Source organism: Plutella xylostella, chromosome Z (genome assembly GCF_932276165.1).
Source record: "Plutella xylostella chromosome Z, ilPluXylo3.1, whole genome shotgun sequence".
In the NCBI taxonomy this organism is placed as follows: Eukaryota; Metazoa; Arthropoda; class Insecta; order Lepidoptera; family Plutellidae; genus Plutella; species Plutella xylostella.
Genome location: NC_064012.1, coordinates 10,837,674 through 10,861,661, shown reverse-complemented (window position 1 = coordinate 10,861,661; position 23,988 = coordinate 10,837,674). Strand labels below are relative to the sequence as shown.

General features: G+C 34.9%; 1 protein-coding gene across 11 annotated transcripts in view; it reads right to left on the bottom strand.

The window, feature by feature from the left end:
* LOC119694813 (potassium voltage-gated channel protein Shaker) overlaps window positions 1-23,988 on the bottom strand; it is a 191,064-nt gene that overhangs the window by 20,689 nt on the left and 146,387 nt on the right. For 6 of the 11 annotated variants that reach the window (XM_048632835.1, XM_048632837.1, XM_048632841.1 and 3 more), the window contains 2 exons: window positions 13,188-13,305; window positions 562-665 (listed from right to left, as the gene is read on the bottom strand). In XM_048632835.1, the coding sequence (XP_048488792.1) occupies window positions 562-665; window positions 13,188-13,305 (222 nt within the window). Of the gene's footprint in view, window positions 1-561; window positions 666-13,187; window positions 13,306-13,877; window positions 14,407-23,988 lie in introns of those variants that run through there. The other 5 variants (XM_048632831.1, XM_048632832.1, XM_048632833.1 and 2 more) reach the window with 4 other exon arrangements.

Sequence of the window (23,988 nt, the reverse complement as noted above, 5' to 3'; positions counted from 1 at the left end):
TCATAATATTGATTTATCTTAAGTGGCTCGAAGTATTGTCTCAATTGAGTGAATCGAGAGATATTGTCTCAATTGATGGGGATCGAAAATTGGCTCATCTATAATTTCTTAGCTTACCTAAAATGTTCCGATTTTACCGAGGTGTTTTTGTGTAATTCTCAGTTTGATCTAACAGATTAGACGTTCTTATGACCTCTCGACCTCATCATAACGTAATGTAAAAAAAAATAATTATACCGTTGAGAATTAAAAGCTTGTGGAATGCCTAGATCAGAATTCAGAAAGGATGAGCGAACGGTTTTGTGACGGTCCTTGGTGACATTTATTTATTTATTTAATTCTTTATTGCACAAATATAAGAAATACATGTACAAAAGGCTTAATGCTAAGAGCATTTTCTACTAGCCAACCTACACCTACATCAAAAAATAAAAAAAAAATCGTTTATTAGATAAACCAACAAAGATACTCAAGTTTGTTAATCTTGGTCCTCAAACTAGGATTCTAGGATGATGTTGTTGTTAGTGATGATGATAATGGTAATAATAATAATGGACTCACCTGAGGGGGTCGAAGTAACGGATTCTGCGAGCTGGGTCACCAAGCAACGTTTCTGGGAACTGATTAAGGGTTCGGAGTTGTGTCTCGAACTTCAGTCCGCTTACCTGAGAAATAAATGATTAGGTTTAGTATCTGTTTGATCATTTTCAGTTGATATTATTGATAAAAGATAGGCACAATTTCATTCTGGACTGGAGAAAAAGGCGAATATGTATAGGTAATATTTCGGTCAAGACACTAGTCTAACTATTGAAGGAAGGCAAATAAGTAAGACTCTGATGACAACCTTTTTTAAATACTCGTATCTAAGTAACTTTATAATAACTATCGCAAACTATTTTGTGATAACGTAAAATTTAAAAGGAAAAAATTGTGAGTCGGAGTATGATAGTTAGATACTTAGTTACTCTTTCAAGGGAAAAACCTAAACCAATGGGTGTAGGAATCCCACACCTTAGATTATCATATGCTATGCTTTTTAAGACCGGACATCAATCGGAGAAAACTTTGACGACAAGAACTAGGTAATACACTCGATTCCGCATTCTTCTAAGGTACTGCACTATCAAAAAGTTCGTATTAAACAGTATAATTTAAACAACCGAACCGTGCTCAAAACGCGCACATCAATGCGACACTTAACAATACTTACTAAGCTACAACACGCAGAACATACGTATAGTACTTTTGCCGGTAAGGTACACACTACACAGTATTGCCACCCCATACAGTTGTTTAAAAACTGTGTTAATTGCTCAGTAAAGTTGTAACACAATAACACGGCCCACTGTATTACAGCCACGAGGTGAACTTTACTAACTTTTTATAGTAAACAGATGGTCAGTTAATGGCTGAAAACATATGGCAGTGCGCCCGACAAACGGTTGTTACTTTTATTTATGTCTTCATTTGCTCCCCACGCAGTTTGAGCGATTGTTATCCGTGAAATTGTGACATTCGCCTGCCTTTGGCGTCCACCCGAGAGGCACAGTGCACTTTGTAAACTGCAGTGTTACTACAAACTTTCTTGTACGCGTGTTGGAAGGATATGAACATAATTATTACCTCTGAGAGTCCGCTAAGGAGGTAGTCAAAAGAGGGAGCGCGCATACATAATATATATCTCATACTTTGACGGTTATAATTTTTGCAAGTCTAAAATTAAACTCGCACAATCCTCTAAATATAAGTTCCCGTTAAGATAATGTTCTTATTTCCTGGGTTGTAAGTGTTTAAATTGAACTAGAGAGCTGTATTCGGTACGACAAGTAGTTGGTATCTACTAAGGTAACGCTTCTTAATTCCGAGGTACAAAATCACAAAAAATAAGCTTTTGTGACCATAAATTTTGGAAGCAAAATAATACATTATATTTTGTAGGAATCTAGTTAAAATGAATCTAAGTTCGGTCATTAACGTATTTATTAGCTTTTCCCGCGAGCTTCGCTTCGCCATAAAAGGTATCCCGTGGGAATTCCAGTATAAAAAAGTGTAAATATCTCAAACCTCCCTCTAAAAATACTGTATCTATTAAACAAAAACCTTTTACATTTTGTAAATTATACCTAGGTAGGTACCTCAATTCTAAAAGGACTGTTCATTTTGATAAATTATCACCACCGCTGCGGATCATAATAAATTCATAGCAGTTACATTTAGAGTTCATTTTTAGACGTCTGCCGCGGGAAATGAATAATATATTAGGTGGCTGTATTCTTATACTCCTACCATCAGAAAATGTTAAGTTAATCATCGATCAGTAAGTATATGAAATAAATATAAATGTCATTATGTTGTATTTTTCATTGTGTTAAAAATATAGTTTTAAACGTAACATTATAAGGATTAATTGATTTTGGTAAAAAAAACATTTCTTTCTTTCACTGCATTCCTATAAACCAACGACGAATACAATACAATAGGTAATAATTATATCGATCATACTACGAGTCTTTACCCTCCAGATCTTTAATCGAAAATTACCGTTGAATCGCATCTCGGAACTCGGAAACTGGGAGGGTTATTTTACATAATATATCTTTGGGCATGCAGTCTGGCTATTTTAGACTATGAGACTAGCCTGGGGAATGATGCACCAAACTGTTTCAATTTATTCAGAGGTTAGGGCCGTATGCTAATAATGCCAGAGAGAAACGTGACCTTTACCTTTGGATAACTTTAGAGTTGTTGAATTTATAAATTTAGGTGGAAGCTCTGTTTATTTGTTTGTTGAATAAACTAAGAAAATGATAATCAAAATTTTCATTATTAAAAAAATATATAGTGTGATCATCGCGTTTTTGAAAACCTTATTGATAGCAGGTTTTTGAAAACGTCATTGATAGCTCCGCAGGAATTAATCGCAATTATTAATTGAAAGGTTGTGTAAATATTAATTTTAAGTCTATGATACGACAATTTCCTCTCTGTTTAATCAAAATGCATGTTCAGTGCTAGGAAATGCATGGAAAGTCAGAAGTTATGGATCTGTCGACGCTACGAAAATCCGAATTCAGTTTTAGTTTGCGACCGATCTCTAGACCGGTCGTGTAGGAAGTCATGCTGTTACTTGATGCTACGCTCGGGTAGATAGTCTGTCAGTTCAATAAACAAATGAATGAAGTACGGATACTCGCACCGCGTTGTTCTATTAGTTCGAAGTTCGAACAACCAAGCAGTGTCGGAATACAAATCAGAAATCATATTTCAGTGGTAGTTTGAATTGAAAATAAAGTTTTGACAGAGTATCGCTCAACGAAACCTTATTCATACAAATAACATACTTTTTGTTATATTTTTACTGTGTTTTATAAACATTGAATATTTGTTTTACCATACTTATATAACCAGCAGTTTTTTTTATAATATTAAGAATTTTTGAAATCAAATATATACGTTAGTTTATATCTATTCTTACTGCAACACTCTACATACTCCCTTCTTGATGCAAGCTACTATTAGCAAAATAAGCGATAAGTTTCTTTACAATATTGCAGGTAGTGTTAAGAGAGTTTCACTCTTATTTGAAAATTAACGTGGTCCTGTATTTTTTCTTTTTTTACATTTCATCATTGAAAAATACGGCTATGAGCCGTTTTCTTTGACAGCTGTCAGTTGAGCTTTTGGGTAAGCCGATAGATGGCGTGAAAACGCAGTGTACCAACTGTCAAAAATTACATAGAGAGCAAAGAGTACTAAACTCAGAATAAGAACTCACTAGTTGTGATTATAGCTGAACATAAAAGAGTAGAGAATAATTGAGGGCGTGGCAATCTAAGAAAGTGGCCACACTATTATAGTATAGAAAACGGACAAAAGTATCACGATACTTTAGCAGAAAAAATCAAAACGAGAAATGTTTCAAATATTTACTAATTATAAAATGCCACTTTTGGGGGAGGTTTATGTTAAGAGAAGAAATTAGTAGGGGAGAGGGGGGCAGTCTTGAATGAATTTCATTAAATCAAATCAACTGTAACTTTTATTTCATTGTGTATTTCATAATGTTTTTTTGCACTGAAACACGTGTTGGTTATCCCATTATGCAATTACTATAGGAGAAAAGTGATAGTATCACACATCGATATTTTATTACAGTTTTTTCTTGCTCAGGAAAAAGTTCAAATGTGCCCCGGCAATTCTTCTAAAACTGGGTTTACCGATTTTCCTGCAACAAATTATTTAATTGGTCAGAAAAGCAGTGACTTGCAAATTATTATGTCTGGGGAATTTATACCGACTCACATATTCTTACACATATTTTTACAATAGGTACTCTAACACGGAGAGACCGACACACATAGACTTTTTGAGTGGGGGGTTAGTAAAAAAGTATCTAGACCTGATGTTTTAACAACATTAGCATCCAGACCCTGATGTCATGTAACGTTTGACACTAGTATTTTATAACCTCTATAAGAATAACAAATACACATTGAAAGACATTCTATTACATCGAAATAGTACTTTTTTACAAGAAATATAAGCAATATATGTTAATGGTTAGAAATTAAGTACCTACTCACCAGTATAAAACGCTGCTCTTTCATAAACATCACATATACTGACTAATACTTCTCCAGCCTCATTCTCCGCCAAACATCGTAGGCAAACGCTGTAAATCATCTGTCTAGCTTCGCTGCGAATGGTTTTATTCATTTTCACTTCGTGAACAAACTCAACAATCCACAAAACTCCAAAATTAAGCAAAATTCGATTTGTTTATACAGGAACAGGGCGAGTTTGACATTCAAACCATAGAAACAGACCACAAATCACAAGTTTTTTTTTATTGCCAGGTTTAAATCTGTTTAGTTCCAAAAACATTAATCTCTACTCTTTTGTGTTCAGCTATAAATGTCGGGTGGTAGCGCGAGCCATCCTTCCGAGGCTCAGACTGCATGTGGCTTGGGATAGTGCTAAGTATACGTTGAGCAGATAGCTCAACTACAACTCAATTAATACAGGAGAAACACAAGGAAACTGAGAAAACTTGAAAAGAACGGCTGTACGCACAATCGCACTGAACGCTGAAGCAACAGTGACATCGACATCATAGAGAAAATAATACTACAATACTACCTACCTACGTCACTTTCACATTTCGTTAGCCTCACAGAATAACATGTGATCTGAGTGTGTTCTGAGGGTTTGACAGTTGGTACAACCCTAGACAATGCCATCTATTTCTCCAAAAAGGAACTTTTTTTTTTTTTAACAAACGCCTCATTCCAAGAATGACAAGTATTGTGAGAACTCGTAGATTTACTCTAGAGTAAGCAACGTCACAAGTCAACATAATTCTCGGAATAGCCTTATTCTTCAATGATGAAATCGGACTTAAGGCAAGCATCACAAAACCGAATACCATAGCATACCTTTCGGTATTTGAGACCCTTGTACGTTTTGATAGTTCATCGAAAACTATAAAAGATTCAGTTTTCTCACATACAAAGTGGCGCTTCTAGCGGAAACTGTCATGAAACTTATGACAGATAATGTATGCAGATGACAAAACGAAACCTAAACTTTTTTCGTTTACAAAAATGGCAAAACCCGTGCTAGACGGTCTGTCGGTATTTCAGGTAAGCGAGGTGTAAACGGTGTCAAGTTCGACTAACAATATTTTGATACATCGAACGCCGCTGACACGGAATGCGGGTGAAGGGTAATCGAATAGCCGATTGGTGTGCAACATGTTTGCATACCTACAGATACCACGTACGTGTAACTGAGATAAAATATTGTGTATGACATGGACCGTAGATAGTGTGTACATACTCGACATGGACTGTAGTGTGTGCATAACCTTACTGTCAGTTTTACAGCTGATACAATCAAATTAAGCAGATTTCGAGTATGAAATTTAGCGCTGTATGGCTGAATTGTAGTGCTACATTATGTTAAGACAGCAGCAACCAAAGTTTTTTATTTCACCGCAAAGTAGAAGTAAGCTAAGGGCCCTAACTCTGGACTTGTGCTCAAGACATAGCCGTTGGGGCACTTAGCCAGAAATTGAGATATTTCTGGTGAAGAGCACAAATATGGTATTACTATTACTACGCAATAGTTATTATTCTGTGGTAGGAGATTAGTTAAATTTTACAAGTGAGAAACTGGGACTAAGTCTAACTGTATTTTTCCCTGAGACAATAATAATTTTTATTAATTTAATTATCCTAATCGCTCTACAAATAAACATGCTGAAGATCTATGCTGCTGTATCGAGTCAATACTGTAACTCTAGCAAATCGCTTTCGGTATTGCTACGGCCATAGAAAGTTTAGTTTTGAATAAGTAGGTATTAACTTTGTTTAAAGCTTCAAAAAAGCTACCGGAGGCCCGGGTCTCCTATTTACGCCGTAGGTCGCGTCCAGCGTCACGCCGTAGGCCGCGTCACGATGCTCACTATAGAAATGTACTGATGCGGTCTCCCTTATACGCCGACGTTGGCGTGTAGACGCCGTAGGTAGGCCGTAGGACGTTGATCGAAACGTTTACGTCAAAGTCGGACGCCGATAAAATAGGAGACCCAGGCCTTACCGACAACACCGTAATCATAAAATACATTTACCGCATTGGCTGTAAGAGGCAGCACAAAAACGAAGCATAAATCACGAGAGCAGAGCACTTGTCGAATCAATATTTACAATCGGTGAGTAGTTAACGCGTAAATTAATTTTACGAGTGAGAGGGCGAGAGTATTATTGTTTCGCGCGATATTTCTTTCGGGCGTCCGAAATTGGCGGGGTTACTCTCTACATCGAATAGTGAACGAACAAGATTCAAGAAAGCTTTATTCCACGAGACAGAGACTAAATTGACGAACGAAGGAACAAGAATTGTCACGGAATCGGCACGCTTTACACAACTAGATTAAGATAAGAGTCGTGTTTAGCGCTGCAGTTTGGTTTTTCCTAAGCTTCGGAGCGCTGCGAAAACAACGGCAGTATCTTGTTGTATTAAGTGAGCCGATTCCGTGACAATTCATGTTTGTTCGTTCGTGGATTTAGAGAGTGACCCCCTCTGTGGTTGGCAATGGACGGCTCCAGAAATAGTTTTATTGTGCGGCGGAGACTGGAGCGACGAGCGGACGAGCCGCGTCATCGCCGGCGGGGGCACGACCATCTTCTTCATCTTCATCATCATGATTGTGAACATAATCATCATCGAGATTATCATCATCATCATCATCGTGATTGTCATCTTCATCTTCGAAAATATCATCCTCATCTTTGCGATTATCATCATCATAATCATCGTTAAGTTGAACATAATCCGCATCGTGATTTTCATGTACATCATCATCATCATTATCATCATCCTGAACATCATCATCATCATCAACTTTGTTGGCATGAGTGTTAAAAGTAATCCTTATACTAATTATTATTATTTTAAGCTGTTTGTTTCCCGAATAAATAAAACTAAAACTAAAAACTAAATCGTGATCATGATCATCATCATAGTCACCTTCGTGATCACCGTCATCTGTATAATAATCATCTTCAGAAACAGTCAATAATGGCCAAAAAGTAAAATAAGTAATGTAATAAAATAAGTAAATAAGTATTGTATTGTTAAGTATATTATAAAGCAATTTCTTTACTTACTTTTTCTTATTTAGTGAAATATTTCCCTGTCATACCTGTATTTCTACGACAAGGTTAACGTTTTCAACAAAAATCAACCTTTCTAACCATTAGGCATTCATAATATAATATGATAAGGGTCATGAAACGAAATTCCGCTATGATCTTATAGTCCTATATCCACTCGTGGCCTCTTGTATTTTTATTAATTCGCAACCTTCGTCTAGTGTTTTAACCGCCGACAAAAAAAAAGCTTTATCCTGCTCACATAAGTAGATTAAGTAGCCGGTAGTGTCGGGATCAGGATGGCCGAATACCAAATGCAGGAGACGAAATGGCCATAAGTGAAGGATTATTGGCTGATGATGATGATGATTATGTACAATCACGCGCAATGTAAAAGTTCTAGTGAGAAAAGCTCCAAATCCAAGTCTTTATCATTGTAATTAAAAGTTAGGATCCACTTCCGTTTTCAGGACCTTGTACTGTACCTACCTTGTTTTTATTTTTATTTTTTGTGTACTTTTAACTTTTTTTTTTGTTTGTATTTGGTGTGTGTTTGCAGTGCACTGAATAAACGTTTTCTTTCTTTCTTTCTTCTTTCTTTCAAATTACTCCTGAACGGATAAGACTAGCTTATAGCCAGTTAAAAACTTTATGTTCAAATTTTAAAATATTATATTAATTTTTTTTATTAAATTTTTAAAAAAAGTTGAGGTTATAAGAAGGTATTTTGTAAGTGGAACTTTTTTATTGCTTACGAGTGTAGTACATGTCCGCAATCACATATTATCATGATCAAACACAGGTTAAAAACTACTACCCGAAGGTTTCGGATTCTCAGCCGAGGCAAACAATGGACAACATTTAATTTTTATACCCTATATTTTTATCAACTACTCGTATTCGGAAAGTTTATAAAAAAATAGAGGACCCGTATTTTATTTTTAATGGACCCGTATTTTTTTACTTTTATTCTTGCATGTTATTTTTAACTTTAAACTTAATTATTTTGTAATTGGAATTAACTATTTGAATGAATTACCTACCAAAGTAACAACAGATTTTGAAAACAGTAATGGAAAAAAGGCTTAGGACGATTTATTACTATCCGTAAAATATTTTTAGCAACACTTTTCTACCGCAAATCTTCTACAAATGCATTTACTGGAGCCTAATCTCCAACTCAATGCGGAGGCACGTTCCATGGCTCCCGGGAAGCAGAGATAATAATTTTATTTTTAAAACTATTCCTTATGCTATTTAAGTAATAGATCATGAAAGTTTAACAGGAAATTATATTTTAGAGCACTATAATTGCTACTTTGTAATAGGGGCCTAGATAACCACAGTCTATATTGCACTACATTTATATAAATGTGTGTATCAATAGATACTAAGTAAAACTAAAATATAAACTTTAATAAGGTAAAGTTGACATAGATACCTACTAGTTATCAAACTTTATATTTCATGTCATCTATTACTTAAATAAAATATTCCTACATAAATGGCCAAATTAACTTATCTAAAATTAACATAATAAAGCTTAATTTGTGAGCTAATTATAATATTTACCCAACCGCATCTCGTGGGACTGCAATATAATATTCCCCTATTTACCCACCAGTTAAACTATTTGGCCAAAATATGGCAAACTTTCAGCTAAATACAGTTTCAGTTCTGAAAATGCATTGTTGGCAGCTTCACCCTGAAATAACGTTGAATGAAATTCTATAGTCTCACCTACTTCGTGTCCCAACCCAACTACGTTCAAGGGCTCAGGTCAAAACATAAACAAAAGAAAGTTTTCATAGCGCAGCGAAATAAAAAATAAAAACAAATAAAGCGTGTTCCTTTTTTAAACTGTTGATTGCAGTGACCGCAACCCAGTGCCGGCGTCCCGCCCCCGCGTCAGATTGGATTATTTATTTTTTCCATCGCATCGAAGGTTCCGTCCCTAATAGACTGAGGTTAAAGTGTATTAACTGCGGCCGGGACACTAACCGGGTCATGAACGATATTTGCATGGACTTCCGTGAAATTTGCGACACAGATTCAGAGCCTGCTAGAAGCTACAGAAGCTTAGATTACTAAAGCGATTCTGAGAATCAGTAGGCTTATCCTGAGAATAGATAGGATCGTTAATCATTTTTAATACATCTCTCTCAACCTAAGTAAGTTTACGACAATTTATGTGAGTACCCTAAACTTAATTTATTGAAAGTATCTTATCCAGGTTGGAGACTAATTACTAAAATTAGCCTTTATTTATTGGTGTTTCAATTTACATTCAGCCTTGTGCCCTAAAGCTGCGGCTCAAGACGAACTAATTAAAAAGAAAACTAATCTTAAAGTAAGAGGCTTTGTAAAAATGAAGCAACTTATTTTATCTACGCAGTATTTTACATCAACAGATGCAATTCTCGTAACATATTAATTAATCAATGATATTTCTGGTTAAGTTAAAGAAAAATCTGTAATATCGTCTTGTCTATATTTAGATGGAAGAGCAGCCAAGGTCTGCCTTTACAAGGAGAACAGGAAAAATCTTTAAGCTCGCAAGGTCTAAGCTAACTAACAGAATAAAGTTGTTCAAGGAATTTATAAGGTCTGGTGTTGATTGAGTTGTCCAGAGTCCTCAGAATACTTTATGTTATTTATTTGTAATTTACAATATTAAAACTATGACCTAGTTTTAAAATTTTATTAAAATTATGTTTATTTTATCTTTTTACATAGATAAGTCTAGTTTTAATAATGTTTGCTTGAACAAATGATAAGACACTCTGTTTCTGTATTTTTTCCTAAAAAATAATATTTTTATTACGTCATACGCACGAATGAATGCACTATTTTCAAAATTCAACTGTACCATTGTACGTTTGGTTTTACATCGAAAATTGCTTGGAACAATGGTTAGTTTCGGGATATTTATTCAATAAAATGGAATGTTCACGAATTTGGCCTTGAACTTTGTGTTTCAATGTTATTTTTCAATTTGTTCCGTAAAAACTGAAAGTACTCAAACGTAGGAGTATTCATATTTTCATCCAGTATTTCAACCAATTATATCCAAGGATTGAAAAAAGTTGAAGCGTAAAACTACACGAGGCAGGCAAAGTAAGAACTTAATAGTTGCAATTTTAAGAGTGCTTAATCATGTAGCTTATCGATTTTTTTATCAATAACCACCGGTGTAGTCAGTGAATAAATGATGATGAACTAGCCAGTAAGTATAGTAAGCGACTTGTTACTAAATTATCCAATATTAAATTGTTACAAATTTATAATTGAGTCCAATAACTATCCTATTACTGCTAGCTGCCAAGTTATACGAGTAGATTGAATCAGGTTGTTTCCAATAACGAATACGGTACACATTTGTGTTGTAACTACAGTTGAACAGTTGTTGTGGTATGTTTGAGTGTCGAGACCGCCGCGATGTGTGTCTTGAAGTAGCTTTGCATAAATAACGACAGTAGATGATTGCACACTTGCACAGTCCATCGTGTAAAATTTCCCACGGTCAACGTTGGTTGTTCCGTAGCGTTTTGTGAAAGGCGTAAAGTAGTTTGTAAACTTTCAGACTAAGCTTGGTCATTTGAGGAATGTTTACAATACCTACTCAGTGCGTGGGAGCAAGTCAATTAGCTTACCTACCGCTTGCCGGCCGGTATTGTTGATAAATTAGTAGGTTTTTCGTAGATTCGTGCTCTTTGCTTCGAAAAACTCACGTACTTACCAAACTAGGCAGCTAACGATCGAATCGCCTATCGCGAAGTCAAAACGTAGAACCGTCAAATTCGATACAATTTGAATTCGAATCGTTGTCAATGTCAAGTTCATGATAGGGGGCCATAGTCATATTATGTAGCTATCCGGACACTTAAATAACAAGCAGAGTAAGTATAAAGATTAGCTACAATAAATACTGAGTGAAAAATGCGGACGATAAATATTATACGAGAAGAAAATATCGCGGTCTCGAACTTGAACTTGAGCTAATTGGTTCAGCCCCGGAGCAGCCTGCAGCCTTTGGTAAACAAACAATTTACTTCATTTTTCCTTGAAGGCTTTTTTATCGAATAGAAAATTATATTTTCATTTTTACAATTTTCTAGACTCCTACACAAGGACGTTTCGCGGAAGCTCGGATTTATTTTTAAACCTTATCCTGTATGGAATTGAATTACTTTGTTGTTTAACTCTAAGAATTCTCTAATTCAATTTCTTTTGAAATGTCGTAAGCAGACTTATTCTTTTGCTTGCATATATTTTTTCTTTTCAAATGTATTTTTAAACACATTGAAAGTAATTAATATATTTTTGCATGATTTAATGTTCTGTTAGTTAAGTAAAAAGGATCAGCCAAAGAAATAGAAGAAAACTATCATATTCTTATACTTCCAGCTTTTGGTAGGCAGAGTTTTCATTATACAACTATCTAATCCTAGCATTCCGTGCTAGTTTTAGATCAGACATAATGTGGTGTTCTCCGATGATGTTCTAAAATATTGTTGTCAGTAAAAACCATTATAATACCTATAAAGTAAGATTAGTATTAGTAGCCATGTACCTAAATCTACCTAATCGCTCTAAGGTATCCAAAGCGTAAAGCGTAACACTTTAGGTTTTAACTAGTGACACGGGGAAAGCCAAAGGTCAGCCAGATCAGCAAATGTTGTGGCTGAATGTTCCCGCCTCCTCTGAAAATGCGCTTGGCCTAGTGGCCTGAAACCGCTACAGCTATACTGAAATCAACGTAGGTGGCCCGCTGACAGTGGAGGAAGTATGAATTTTCATCACACTTCTGGGAATAGTGAGAATCCTTCATATTCATGATTTGTCTATTACGGTTAGCGAGCTATATTTTTATAGTTGCTTTAATTTTATAGGTGAAGAGTTGATATTAATGCAGCTAGTTTTAATTTATCTATCTAAACTTAAATAACTGGTGTAGATCAGCGTTTTGGTGTGAAATAATAGGAGAAAATTCTTGACTACTGGTAGTATCTCACCAAAAAAAAAAATTACCTATAGTAAAACAAGAGAGGTATTATCGGAGAATCGGTCGGTAGCTTAAAGCTTTTCGCAACCTTACCACATGGTGACTACAACAAACCCACACAGTAAAAGGATGAGACAATATAATTTTTAAAACCACCCTGTATGTGATGGTTACTTCAGCTTGATAAAAAACTAACAAACGAGCATTGATGCAATCGGTACGTTTAATGACACCGGATATAGTAGTGGGCGTATCATAGTTAAGTTTTTTGTAAACTAGGGTAACCCCTAAATATATAAGTAGGTACATACATTCACGGGCAAAAAAACAGTTCTACTTACAGAATGCAGACACCAAATACAATTTTTTTTTTAACATCTAATAGGAAATTTGAACAAAATGTTTGTGTTTCTAGTTGGTAATATTTTGGTGCGCTTTGCCAGCTAGCCTTTTCCGCTTAGGAGTGATTTGGTGCTTTGCTAACTGGAACTATTTCATTGCCAGTGTATTATAATGGTACTTACGTTGATGACGACTCGCTCGCAAAAGTCGTGATCATGGAGTATGGGCTCGAAGGTGACGACGCCACCTTGAGGTTGCCGGTTGGCTTCTTCTTCTTGATTGCACAACTTTGGCAGGGACCTGTCGGGAAACACCTCTGAGTTAGCACGGAAACGCAACTGTCTATTCACGGAAACAGAACTGTCTTAGCACGAGAACGATACATTCGCCTTTCTTCATAGCTTGCGATTTTTAGGGTAAACATTATGGCATAGTTTAAAGTTTTTGTTATATCGGAAATGTTATTTTAGTTCCGATGTTGTCCAGGGTTTATATGTTTAAAAACTACGACACAAGGACCCTTGATTGTAAATTAATAAAATTATTTTATTAGGTTTATTTGTTACAGGTTTAAAAAATAGTTTATCACCTAAGTTAGTTAAATTTAGTTTTATAAGTTAACTGTAAATTATTTTAACCACCAATAATAATTTAATCATGAAATACTTTTTCCGTTTTTAACACTTCTTTTATAAACCAAGAAACATTAGAAACTAAAATTAATTCATAAAATTTCTTAACCACCCAACAACCATATCCTAATACCCCGATCACTAAAACAAAAGCGTTTGAATCAGCAAAAATTGAAGAGCCAATAATTGACCTACAAAATTTTTTACCTAATTAATTCATATAAAAAAAAAACAACTGACGTTCGCCTCCGAAGGCGCGCTACAGCTGCGAGGCTGCCCAGCTTCTGCCCCATGATGGCCTCGGACTGACATAGGCGGGGGAAACGACCACCGTCCCCAACGGCCAGTGACAGACTGCCCTGCCGCCAAGGGAAGGCCCTACATATATACCGGTGGGACACGACAGAGATCGCAACCCCCGCATCGGTTGATCGACAACCACTATAATCACAGTGCAACTTACACCCACTTCGCTGTGGTTGCATAATAAAGTGTCACAACCGTAGTTTTTGATTTTTTCCATTGATACAAAGCAAGGGTATTTTTGTGCCGGATATTTTGGTTGGATGTAGCTGTGTTGAGGGGCGGCCGAACGTGATCAAATGCATGCCGGGGATGATGGCTCTTCAAATCTTTTCCGCACATTTTTCGCTGCTCCGATTGATTTCAGCCTCATGAAATTTCAACAGTCAGGGGTGGTTTGGTGAATTTTGAAATTAAGTACGAGCAGTGTGATTAGATTACATTTTCATTTCTAGTTGTAGTTAATATTAAATGTCTATTAAAAGCTACATGGCAAAAAAAAATCAAGTTTAAGAAGTTGTATGCTACCTACTTATATACGTTTTTTTAACATGAATCGTAAATGCAAATAAGGTTGTATTGTATGAGTAAGTATATTATTTTATTATACTTAGTTACTAGTATTTTTTATAAAAAACTATATTATAGTATATTAAGCATGTATATGGAAAAAAAATATTTGTAGGATAAAATGCACATTGTCACTCTCTGAAACTAAGTGGCGTACATAAAAATTTAATCAGGTGACAAAAAAATACATCCCTAATTCATACCAGTGCCAAGAGCCATTTTAAGAGGCTGAGATCAGCAGTGTCAATCAACTTGAACGCACGAGAGGGAACATTAGACTTAGGTTCTATTGCTTTATTAAAAGTTTCAAAGAAGTAAGTTTTATATTTTTTTATAGAAATCATTTGTTAACAGGTATTAATATAATAATATTATACTTAACTTTCGTAATAAATACAGTTAAAAAACACTTATTAAATTATGTGTATGATACTCAGAAAATATAAACCGTTTACGGAACCCTTTTAAAAACATAGCTGTATATTTTCAAATCAATAATAAAAAGTTTAATATAGTGTACGTAGGTATATATAGTAATGATACTGCTTCTTTAATTACTGCCAGTGACAATGAAATGCGACTGTATAAAATTGTAATTGAAATTATATCGACAACCCTGATCGCCATTAGCCCTAAATTGTGGTGTCTAGTCATAGTGCCTTTATATTTAGGTTCGTATTCTATTATACAATGTAACTTTATGTAGTTTACATACTTCATGATTCTTAAAACGATATTAAGCTATTATACGATTAACTCGTATTTATCTTTAAAATCTATAAATTAATTTGTAATACCGGATTACCTATACCCACAGGAGTAGGCACTAACTGCTGAGCTTTTCATACATTAAATGCATTTTATCTAAAAATAAATTTCTTTCAAACTTATGTAAAATGCTTAACCCATAAGATAGCTTCGTCGCAACATAACTTTGTAATCAAGCAATCAAAGGTCGGCATTGTAACCGTGAATAATATGGTATTCAGGCGTATAGTGCCCTGTAATTACACCTTGGCTGGACATTGATCATGTGCAATCAACGGACAGCTTGTGCCAGCCCTGTGACGGTGCAAAGGTCAGCCTTTGACAGTGAAGGTTACCGTGTAATGAGTTTCGAATCAAGCTCATATCAGGGGGGTCACTCTATATGACAAAAATCTAAGTTTCGGAGGGCTGCTGCGCGAGTCATGACTCCATCTCGTTGTATTAAACGTTCCGATTGCACGAATTCTCTCGTTCGTTAGATTTTCGTCAGTATAGAGTTACATCATCATCGTTTAAAGGACCGAGTAAAAAAAAATTTGTTCAATTCAGTTTTTGTTTTTATGGACTGAAATTAAAAAGGTGTTTAGTTTAATCGGATTAGAGTACCTACTGCTCTAAGCCGACATTTCCATAAAAGAGATGCTGCTATTATATGAATATTACGTTTATTTTGTTGGCTTAGCTAATTACCGTAATGTGCTCGAAGGTATTTAGTAGTAAATTTTTCAGTCATTATTACAGACGAAGAATAAAGAAAGATATATTACCATAAGTTTCATGCACGTAGCATGACATTGACCGTGGGATAAGTCGAGTGTCAAGTGCTTCCGGCTTTGAATATTACATGCATCTGGTATCATGATTATCTAATGAATCACACATCTGCAAGGAATCTCAGGGCTGTGTCCCAAGTTAGCGGATATTTAAGTTGGATTGTTATTAATATTTGTAACTTTTTAAAAGTGCCTATTTTGATAAATAAAAACCGTTTAGAAGTAAAAAAGTCGTATTCAAAGTTTTACTTCTTATTCAAATTCTGTATCAGTCATGTATGTTTGTAAGTATTGTAAAAAAGATTTAATAATTATTGTCATTGAAAACAAGATCAATCAAATTCATTTTATGGGATTAAACTGACTTCAGTAATTATACACTCACGGGGAATGCAAAAATTCCACTCACAAAATTCCACATCATGCAACCCAAATTTTTTCAAACATTTAATAAAAGTTGTGCACAATATATGCGTTTTAGTTGGTAATATCCTGATGCTCTGTTAAATGTACTTTAATGTTGCAGAAGACGTCATTAAGCTAGTCTTTTCCGTTTAGGAGTAATTCGGTGCTTTTCTCAGTGGAATTTCTTCATTGCCCGTGAGTGTATAAACCCATAATATAGCCAAATTTAAATAAATGCATAAAACACCTAATAAGTTTTCAGCGACGACGAATGGATATCACCTTATTTTATTGAAGTCAGTGAAAAATGTTTTACACGGGTTTCCTTGACCATTACAATAACAAGGTAGAAATTATAGGCATGCATTTACAAGACAAGAAAATACATCGAGGCTAAGGACAAGGTATCGCAAATTACGTATAAGTGGTGTGAAAATGCATCTGTTTGGCTGTCAAAACCATAATTATTGTGTCAAAGTTATGAAAATTATTAACTGCAATGGAATCCATAAAAATGTAAACATTTTAAAGACATTTTATCACGCCAAAATAGGTAGGTTAGTAATTATTTATTCTTTAGCTTTTAATTACAAAGAAGGAATAAAGTTTACGGATAAGTACTATTACAGATCAAATAATCAAAAATAATGTTTTTGGCTTTTTTTACTGGTTTATTTTGCGTAAATAAACCAGTAACAAAAGGTTCACTTAAAATGTAAAACCTTTGTAGTTGATATGCGTGTGTGCGGGGAGTGATAGTGAAAGTAATTACAAAGGACATCAGCCAGCCAATCAGGAGTGACAAGGGCATCAATTTATCCAATCAGGGCATGCTGCGACCCCGTCCGCAACATGTCACTCGATATATCAGTTAACGGATTCGTGAATTTCTGTATCAACGAATTTAATCAAGAGCTGTAAAAATATACAGATTCAGGTGTGACTATTGTTACGTTATTTATGTATAATTATTCAGTTCTATAACTGTAATTAGTATGAAGATGAAACATAAATATAGTAATAATTATTAATGTTATAAAGATCGTAGCATTTTAAATTGGCTTTATTATTCATCATTTATAAATATTTGGTACGTGCTGTTGTTTGACTTCATTAACAAAATTAGCCACCACTAAAATGAACGCGTGGGTATATGCTAAACTTTCACTACGTTAAATAACTTGCAATTTCAGGCAAATTAAATGTAAAGTTGCGGTGAATGTGAAAATATTTTCCGAGGTTTTGCCACTGATGAGTTTATAGTCGCATTGACATTTTCCTGAAATAGTAGCTCCAATTTGTGTCTTTCCGCTCGTGGTCCGTGCTTTTGCCTGTAGGGCGAAGGGCGAGTCGCACGGGGAAAATTCAGTTACGCAGTAAAGGAATAAATTTTAACCTTTACACTGAAAGGATATAGAAAATCGTGTTAGCAGTGTCAAGGTGCAGCGCGACACGAGTATGGAGTGTGACATTTAAAGCGTAGAGACAAGGATTTTGAAGTAACCTAGTTTGTTCTCGCAACCATATTTTGTCGGTGTGTTGAGCACGAGTAGATTACTAGATTTATAAAAGCATATAAAGGTAAAGAAATATCTTCAGTGAAAATTTAAACTTCAAAATACTTATAGTAAATAGAACAGGTATTAAAACTCATTAGAGGATTATCATTCGGAAATAAATTAACAATATATTGAAGACAACCAAGATTTATTTACAACACCTAGTTCCACTGTAAAACAAAGCCCCGCAATATCGAAAGACAACGCTAGTTTTTGTAGCGTCGCAATTTCCAGAGCTTGTTACAGTCGTTAGAGCGTGATGTATGAAGTTATGGGAGACCGACGCTAACAAGGAAGTGGCAAGGTTACACTATCGGATTATTGGATGGCCGTCCTGCGCATGAGTTTAAATTTATTGCCACTTTACTTCACTTTCCTGCTGCATGAAGGTTACGAGGTCAAGTTCAGATGTCGTTTTTAATGATAATAAAAGTGCTGCGTTGTCGTTTTTTTATTTCTTGGGTTATAGTTGAATTTGAAATAGAATAGGAGTTCCTTTAATTCGAGTATGACTTTGGAATGCCGAAGCGCGGATCTTTACAACGCACGAAACAGTTTCAATTTGTGTCTGATTTTTCGGCATACGAGGGGTTAAAATTGGTGTCATATTTCATTTCGAGCTGAAATCAATATTGTCGGTTACGTGTGAAGTGGCAGTATGATAATGAAACAATTATACAATTAATTATGAAAGCGTCGCTGATAAGTGGTTTCAGAATATTTCGCACGTTTAATTATTAAACATGGCTTTGAAATTGTTAACGTTAATACTTTGAATATTTATGACACCACAACATTTATTACGCTACCTTTATTAGCCAAAATTAATTTTGTTCCTTACCTCTAAATATTTAATTAACTGATCACACATAATTATGTTTTGTTTATGTGCTTAAATATTATGTGAAAGAAAAGTTTTGTCCATGCCCACAGGCATTGAAATGTTCTCGTAACATTGCTAAAGTTTAATTGTTGTACACGGGCTAATTAGTTCAAAAGTAATTTTATGATAAAAGTTAAAAATTATTGTGGTAATTTCGGGTAAAATTCCTTTACTTCAAGCCTACGACGGTTGCTACGCCGCCGCGTAGCAGGCTACGTTAGTGCTACGAGTGCGTAGCAGTTTGCTACGTGCTACGAGAGATCATATAATAATAATAGTAACAATATGGATTTTTATACGGAGTAGGCAATTGGTATCGAGACAGAAAATGGAAGTTAAATAAAATAAAGGAAGAGGACCAATATCTAATTTGAGAGAGAAGGAGAGTCAATATTTAATTAAAATTTGATTTTAGCTACTCATACCATACCCGATTCCACGTTGTTCTATGGCTTTCAATCATTGGTTGTAGGTCTTGCTTTCAGCATTATTATTAGCTTAATACGAAATGACTATATACTTACTTAGTGGGCACAAAGCAAAAAAAAAGCGAGTGTAATATATTTTGTGATATTTCAGGCGTGTGGGATTTTACGTAAAGTATCTCAGAAAAATAACCACTACAAAAGGTTCAAATAGCACAAAGAGTCTATTTGTGTAAAGATCCGTTTCTTTAACTTACTTTGAAGTTTTTTCTAAGAATTTATCTTTTCATTATCTAGTAAAAGGAATCCATCTGCCAAAGTAAAATAACATGTACAAATTTGTACACGAGTTAATTGTTACTAACCAAATATATATAATATACAAATATTACAAATTCAAGACCGTAGTTTTATATTTGAGCTAGACCGGCTCTAATTACTTATCCACTTTTGTTTATTACAATCTCCCACAAAGCTGTTTTTTTAAGTTACGTCGTTGCTATACATGGCCTGCAAACACCTTTTTTTAAGTAGCCAATTCAGTGCCACCTGAAGCCAATTTGGCAAAAATCTGTCCAGGTCATCCCGCCATCTCCGTCTAGGTCTACCTGGGCGCCTGCGTCCGTCGCTCGGCATCCACTCGGATATATTTGTTGCCCACCGGTCCAAGACAAACTGCTTACACCTTACGTACTATTTTCTAGATATTCCTAGTCTAGTCAAATATGTCAGATTTAATATACGCACTATGTCAAATCAGTCGCGAATCTTTAAAAAATTCATAAATTACTTTATTTGCATAACAATCTGAAAATATAAAATATGTAGGTATCTAAATAAATAAGTGCGCAAATTAATGTATAAAACTATTAAGTAAATACAAAATATGAGCCTATGAAGGATCATTCGGAAAAGTTATTTTCCTCATGGCGAAGCTTAATCTCAGTACCTACGAGGTAGTTTTCATGTTGAGTAACTTCGTACTTCAGGCTTCTTTTTTTAAACAACTTGCGTCTCCACAACGTGATTGAAAACGTTATTTCGACAAGTTAAAATTATAAATGATCGTTGGAAGTTTCAGAATTGATGACGCACTTGTGCGAAGGATATTTATGGTTAGGTTACCTAATCTCAAATATAGCCGACACAAAACTACAAAGTTAAAGAGCTCTACAGTGTAATCTGCCTCTTTCTATAAATGGCTCCATTTTGAAACAAACATTTGTTTTTGAGCAATTTTACACCGTATACACACGTAGGTTTCAGCTTAGTATACCCTTTTTAACAGTAGAGACTAGCGTCTTAAGGTCCACAGATCCGTTTTATTCAATAATAAAAAAAATATACCTAAAAACGATAGTAAGTAACTAGAAAAAACTAAATTCGCAATAATATTTACTAGAATTGGACCCTTATTTATCGTTCATGCCTGAAATAAATTACATTACATATGGATAGTTATAGGCAGTACCTAAATGGCTTGGGACCTGCCAGGTATAACACAGGTAGTTTATCTTTAAGTTTATTCATTCCAACGAAGCCCCTATTAATTTACTCTGAAGAGACATGGACCAATTTGCGATTTCCCAAGATGCTTATCTCTAATATTGACATCCAATTTACAACGTATTTATATTAGTAAAATAATACAAGTAGATTCTCCAAAACGTAAATTTACTAAAATATTATAAATCCCCTTAAATTTCTATTGAAAGCTTTTTTGAAATATGGATTGTCTAAGATTTAATATTGAAATTGTCTGTATCATGACGGTAAGTACAATAATAGGTGTGGGGATTCCAATTCAAATAGGATCACTACTAAATTGACGCTTTACCGAATAATAATTTAATAATATACGCATTCATGAAGGAATGCATTTGTTCTCAAATCTATTGTTAGTTCGATTGTTGGGGTTTTGGCACATTTCATTTGATCATTTATTTATGACTAGATTATTGAGGATAATAATGTAAACGCATATTTTATTCTATCATTTCATTCTTTGAATGATTATAATAAATTAATTTACATTACGTGAAATTGCTTGTTTTGTGAATTGGAATACAATAAATATATAAGAATACGAGTATTAATATGTCTAGGGTGTCTCAAAAACATTTCTTTCTTTTGATAACTTTTATCTGTAAGCACCTTTATTATGATTACTAATCGATATTTCTGTGATCCAAATGGGCACCATTTAAGACCGATCAAGTCCGTCGCTCAGAATCGTACCTGGTTCAGACCATTCACTTTATATGACGAAAAACTAAGTTTCAGGGCACTGCTACCACGAATCTATCTCTCTGTGTTAAACGTGCCGGTTGAACGACGCTCTCGTTCGTAGGTTTTTCTTCAGTATAAAGTAACCCTCCAGGTACCTAGGTACGATCAAACTCGGATTTTTGGAATAACTTAGTTTTGTTTATTGTTGTCTTTCTTAAACTGAGTATTATATCTATTCTATTCTATTCTATTCTCTGTGGGGGTGTAAGTACCTGCACCTGTCTCTCTCGAGTGGAACCTTTGTGCATATCCCCAAGGTCTAAACTGCCTTCCTAAGCTTGGACCATTTCCCACCACGCTGGTCCACTGCGGGTTGGTGGGTTCACATATCTAGATGTGCTAAATCTAGATATGCAGTTTCCTCACGATGTTTTCCTTCACCGTAAGAGCGATGGCATACATTGTACTTAAGTTAAAAGAACTCATTGGTACATGTCAGCTCCTTGATTCGAACCCGCATCTCTTGCGTGAGAAGTGGGCGCTTACCCGACTGAGCTACCACCGCGCTCTATTCTCGCTCTCTATGCGAGTATTATATCAATACTTTTTTTATGTGTATCATGTATGGCTGCACTTGAATTTGGCATGACACGGTACTGCCATAATGCCGATGTACAGTCAGCTGTATAAGAAGCCATACAGTTTTTTACCTTGTCAAACCACCTAGGTACATAACAATCGTCAAATCGTTAATGGCCAGTTTGTGAGTTTGACAAGGTACAAAAATGTACAGCTACTTATGCAGCTGACTTACTTATAAGAAAACGAATCTTTTTTTTTTGTGAAATCGTCAATTGATTATCTAAGTCCAGTTATAAGTTACAAATGTGGCAGAGATTACTCAAACGTAGCACTTTTAAGGAATCCAGTTATGTATTCAGATGTATAAAATGCCTAATTTCGGTCAAACGAATTTTTTACTGTTATTATTATTAAATTCTTTATTGCACAAAGTAAATTGGTACAAAGCTGAACTTAATGCTAGCAGCATTTTCTACCAGTTAACGTTTGGTGATGTTGAAAAAGTGCTGTTAAAGGGACTGCGGAATCTTCGATACGTTTTTAATTCTCTATGCGTATATAGAGCCGTGGTCTTGACATAAAAAAGCTAGATCTAGCTATAAATTAGCTTCATAAGTTGGCAACACTGAACGGCTAGACCTTTTTCTCTCACTAAGCAGTCAAAGTATTTAAATCCTGGCTTATTGTACAAGTGAATTATTTTTAATAATTAGGGAATTTTACAATACAACACAACCCTAAATGAATTGTGCTAATTCCAAAACGGCAATACGGCCCGTACCGGCTATCACTTCAGTATAAATGTATAGAGGAACGTGACTGACTCGTAATCGAACCATCCTTCGGGAATTGCAGTCATATGAATATACGTATATATATTTCACATAAAAAGGTTATACATATGTAAGTTCAAGGTCAAGAGACAAATTGAGTGTTTTTCTTTTCAAGTACGGAACCCTTAAAACAATGTTTCATTATTAAAATCAAAAACAATGTTTCATTATAAAAAACAACGTTTCATTGACTTCATTTTTATATTGTTCGAAAGTGATTTATACTCGCAGAAACAAATATAAAATACAAATTAAAGTCAGACTACTGAAATTGGCCATTACGAACCACGCCGGCGGCGTCGATTAAATGAACGTTCTATTTACGTTTAAAAACACAATTAAGTAAAATTGTGTACCGTTTTCAGCCGTCTATTTTGAACAACACCGTTTAAAAATGCCGGAACCTTTTAAACTTCAATGTCAATACCGAGCACGTCGATTTGTTTACGTTGCACATTGATAGATAATTAAAAACACTAAAAATACTAACTAATTTATGAATTTTCTATGCGTGAATTACATGGAGAGCTGCCAATTCATTGGAAACACGGCTCAGCCTTAATGGCACGAATTTTCATAAACACAAGTCTGTTTAAAACTATGCGCCATGATTCATGAATTCATCTTTATTGATCCAGATTGAGAGCTTTAGCTAATCCCGTGGGTAATATTACCCAAGTGTAATATCTGACGATTTGTTTGGATCATCTTTGTTTCATCGATATTTTTGTAAAGTTACGTCTTAATCAAAGGTCGGCGTTGTCTTTATTACAAACCATGGTTATCTCGGTTGCGCGGTTACGTTTTACTGCGCAAATGCCCGGTCTTTGCAGGCTGATCATGTAATACTGGCTAACCTACTTTTTTATTAGGACATAAGGTTAGCACGGCATTAGATTTCAGCCTCGTCAATCAGTATTTTTTTATTGTTTTGCTAGTTAAAGTTAACGTTTAGTCGTAGCCTTGCACTTATTCCGTTTGCAGTCAAACAAAAATCCCACTGCGTAAAAACAAATTGAGC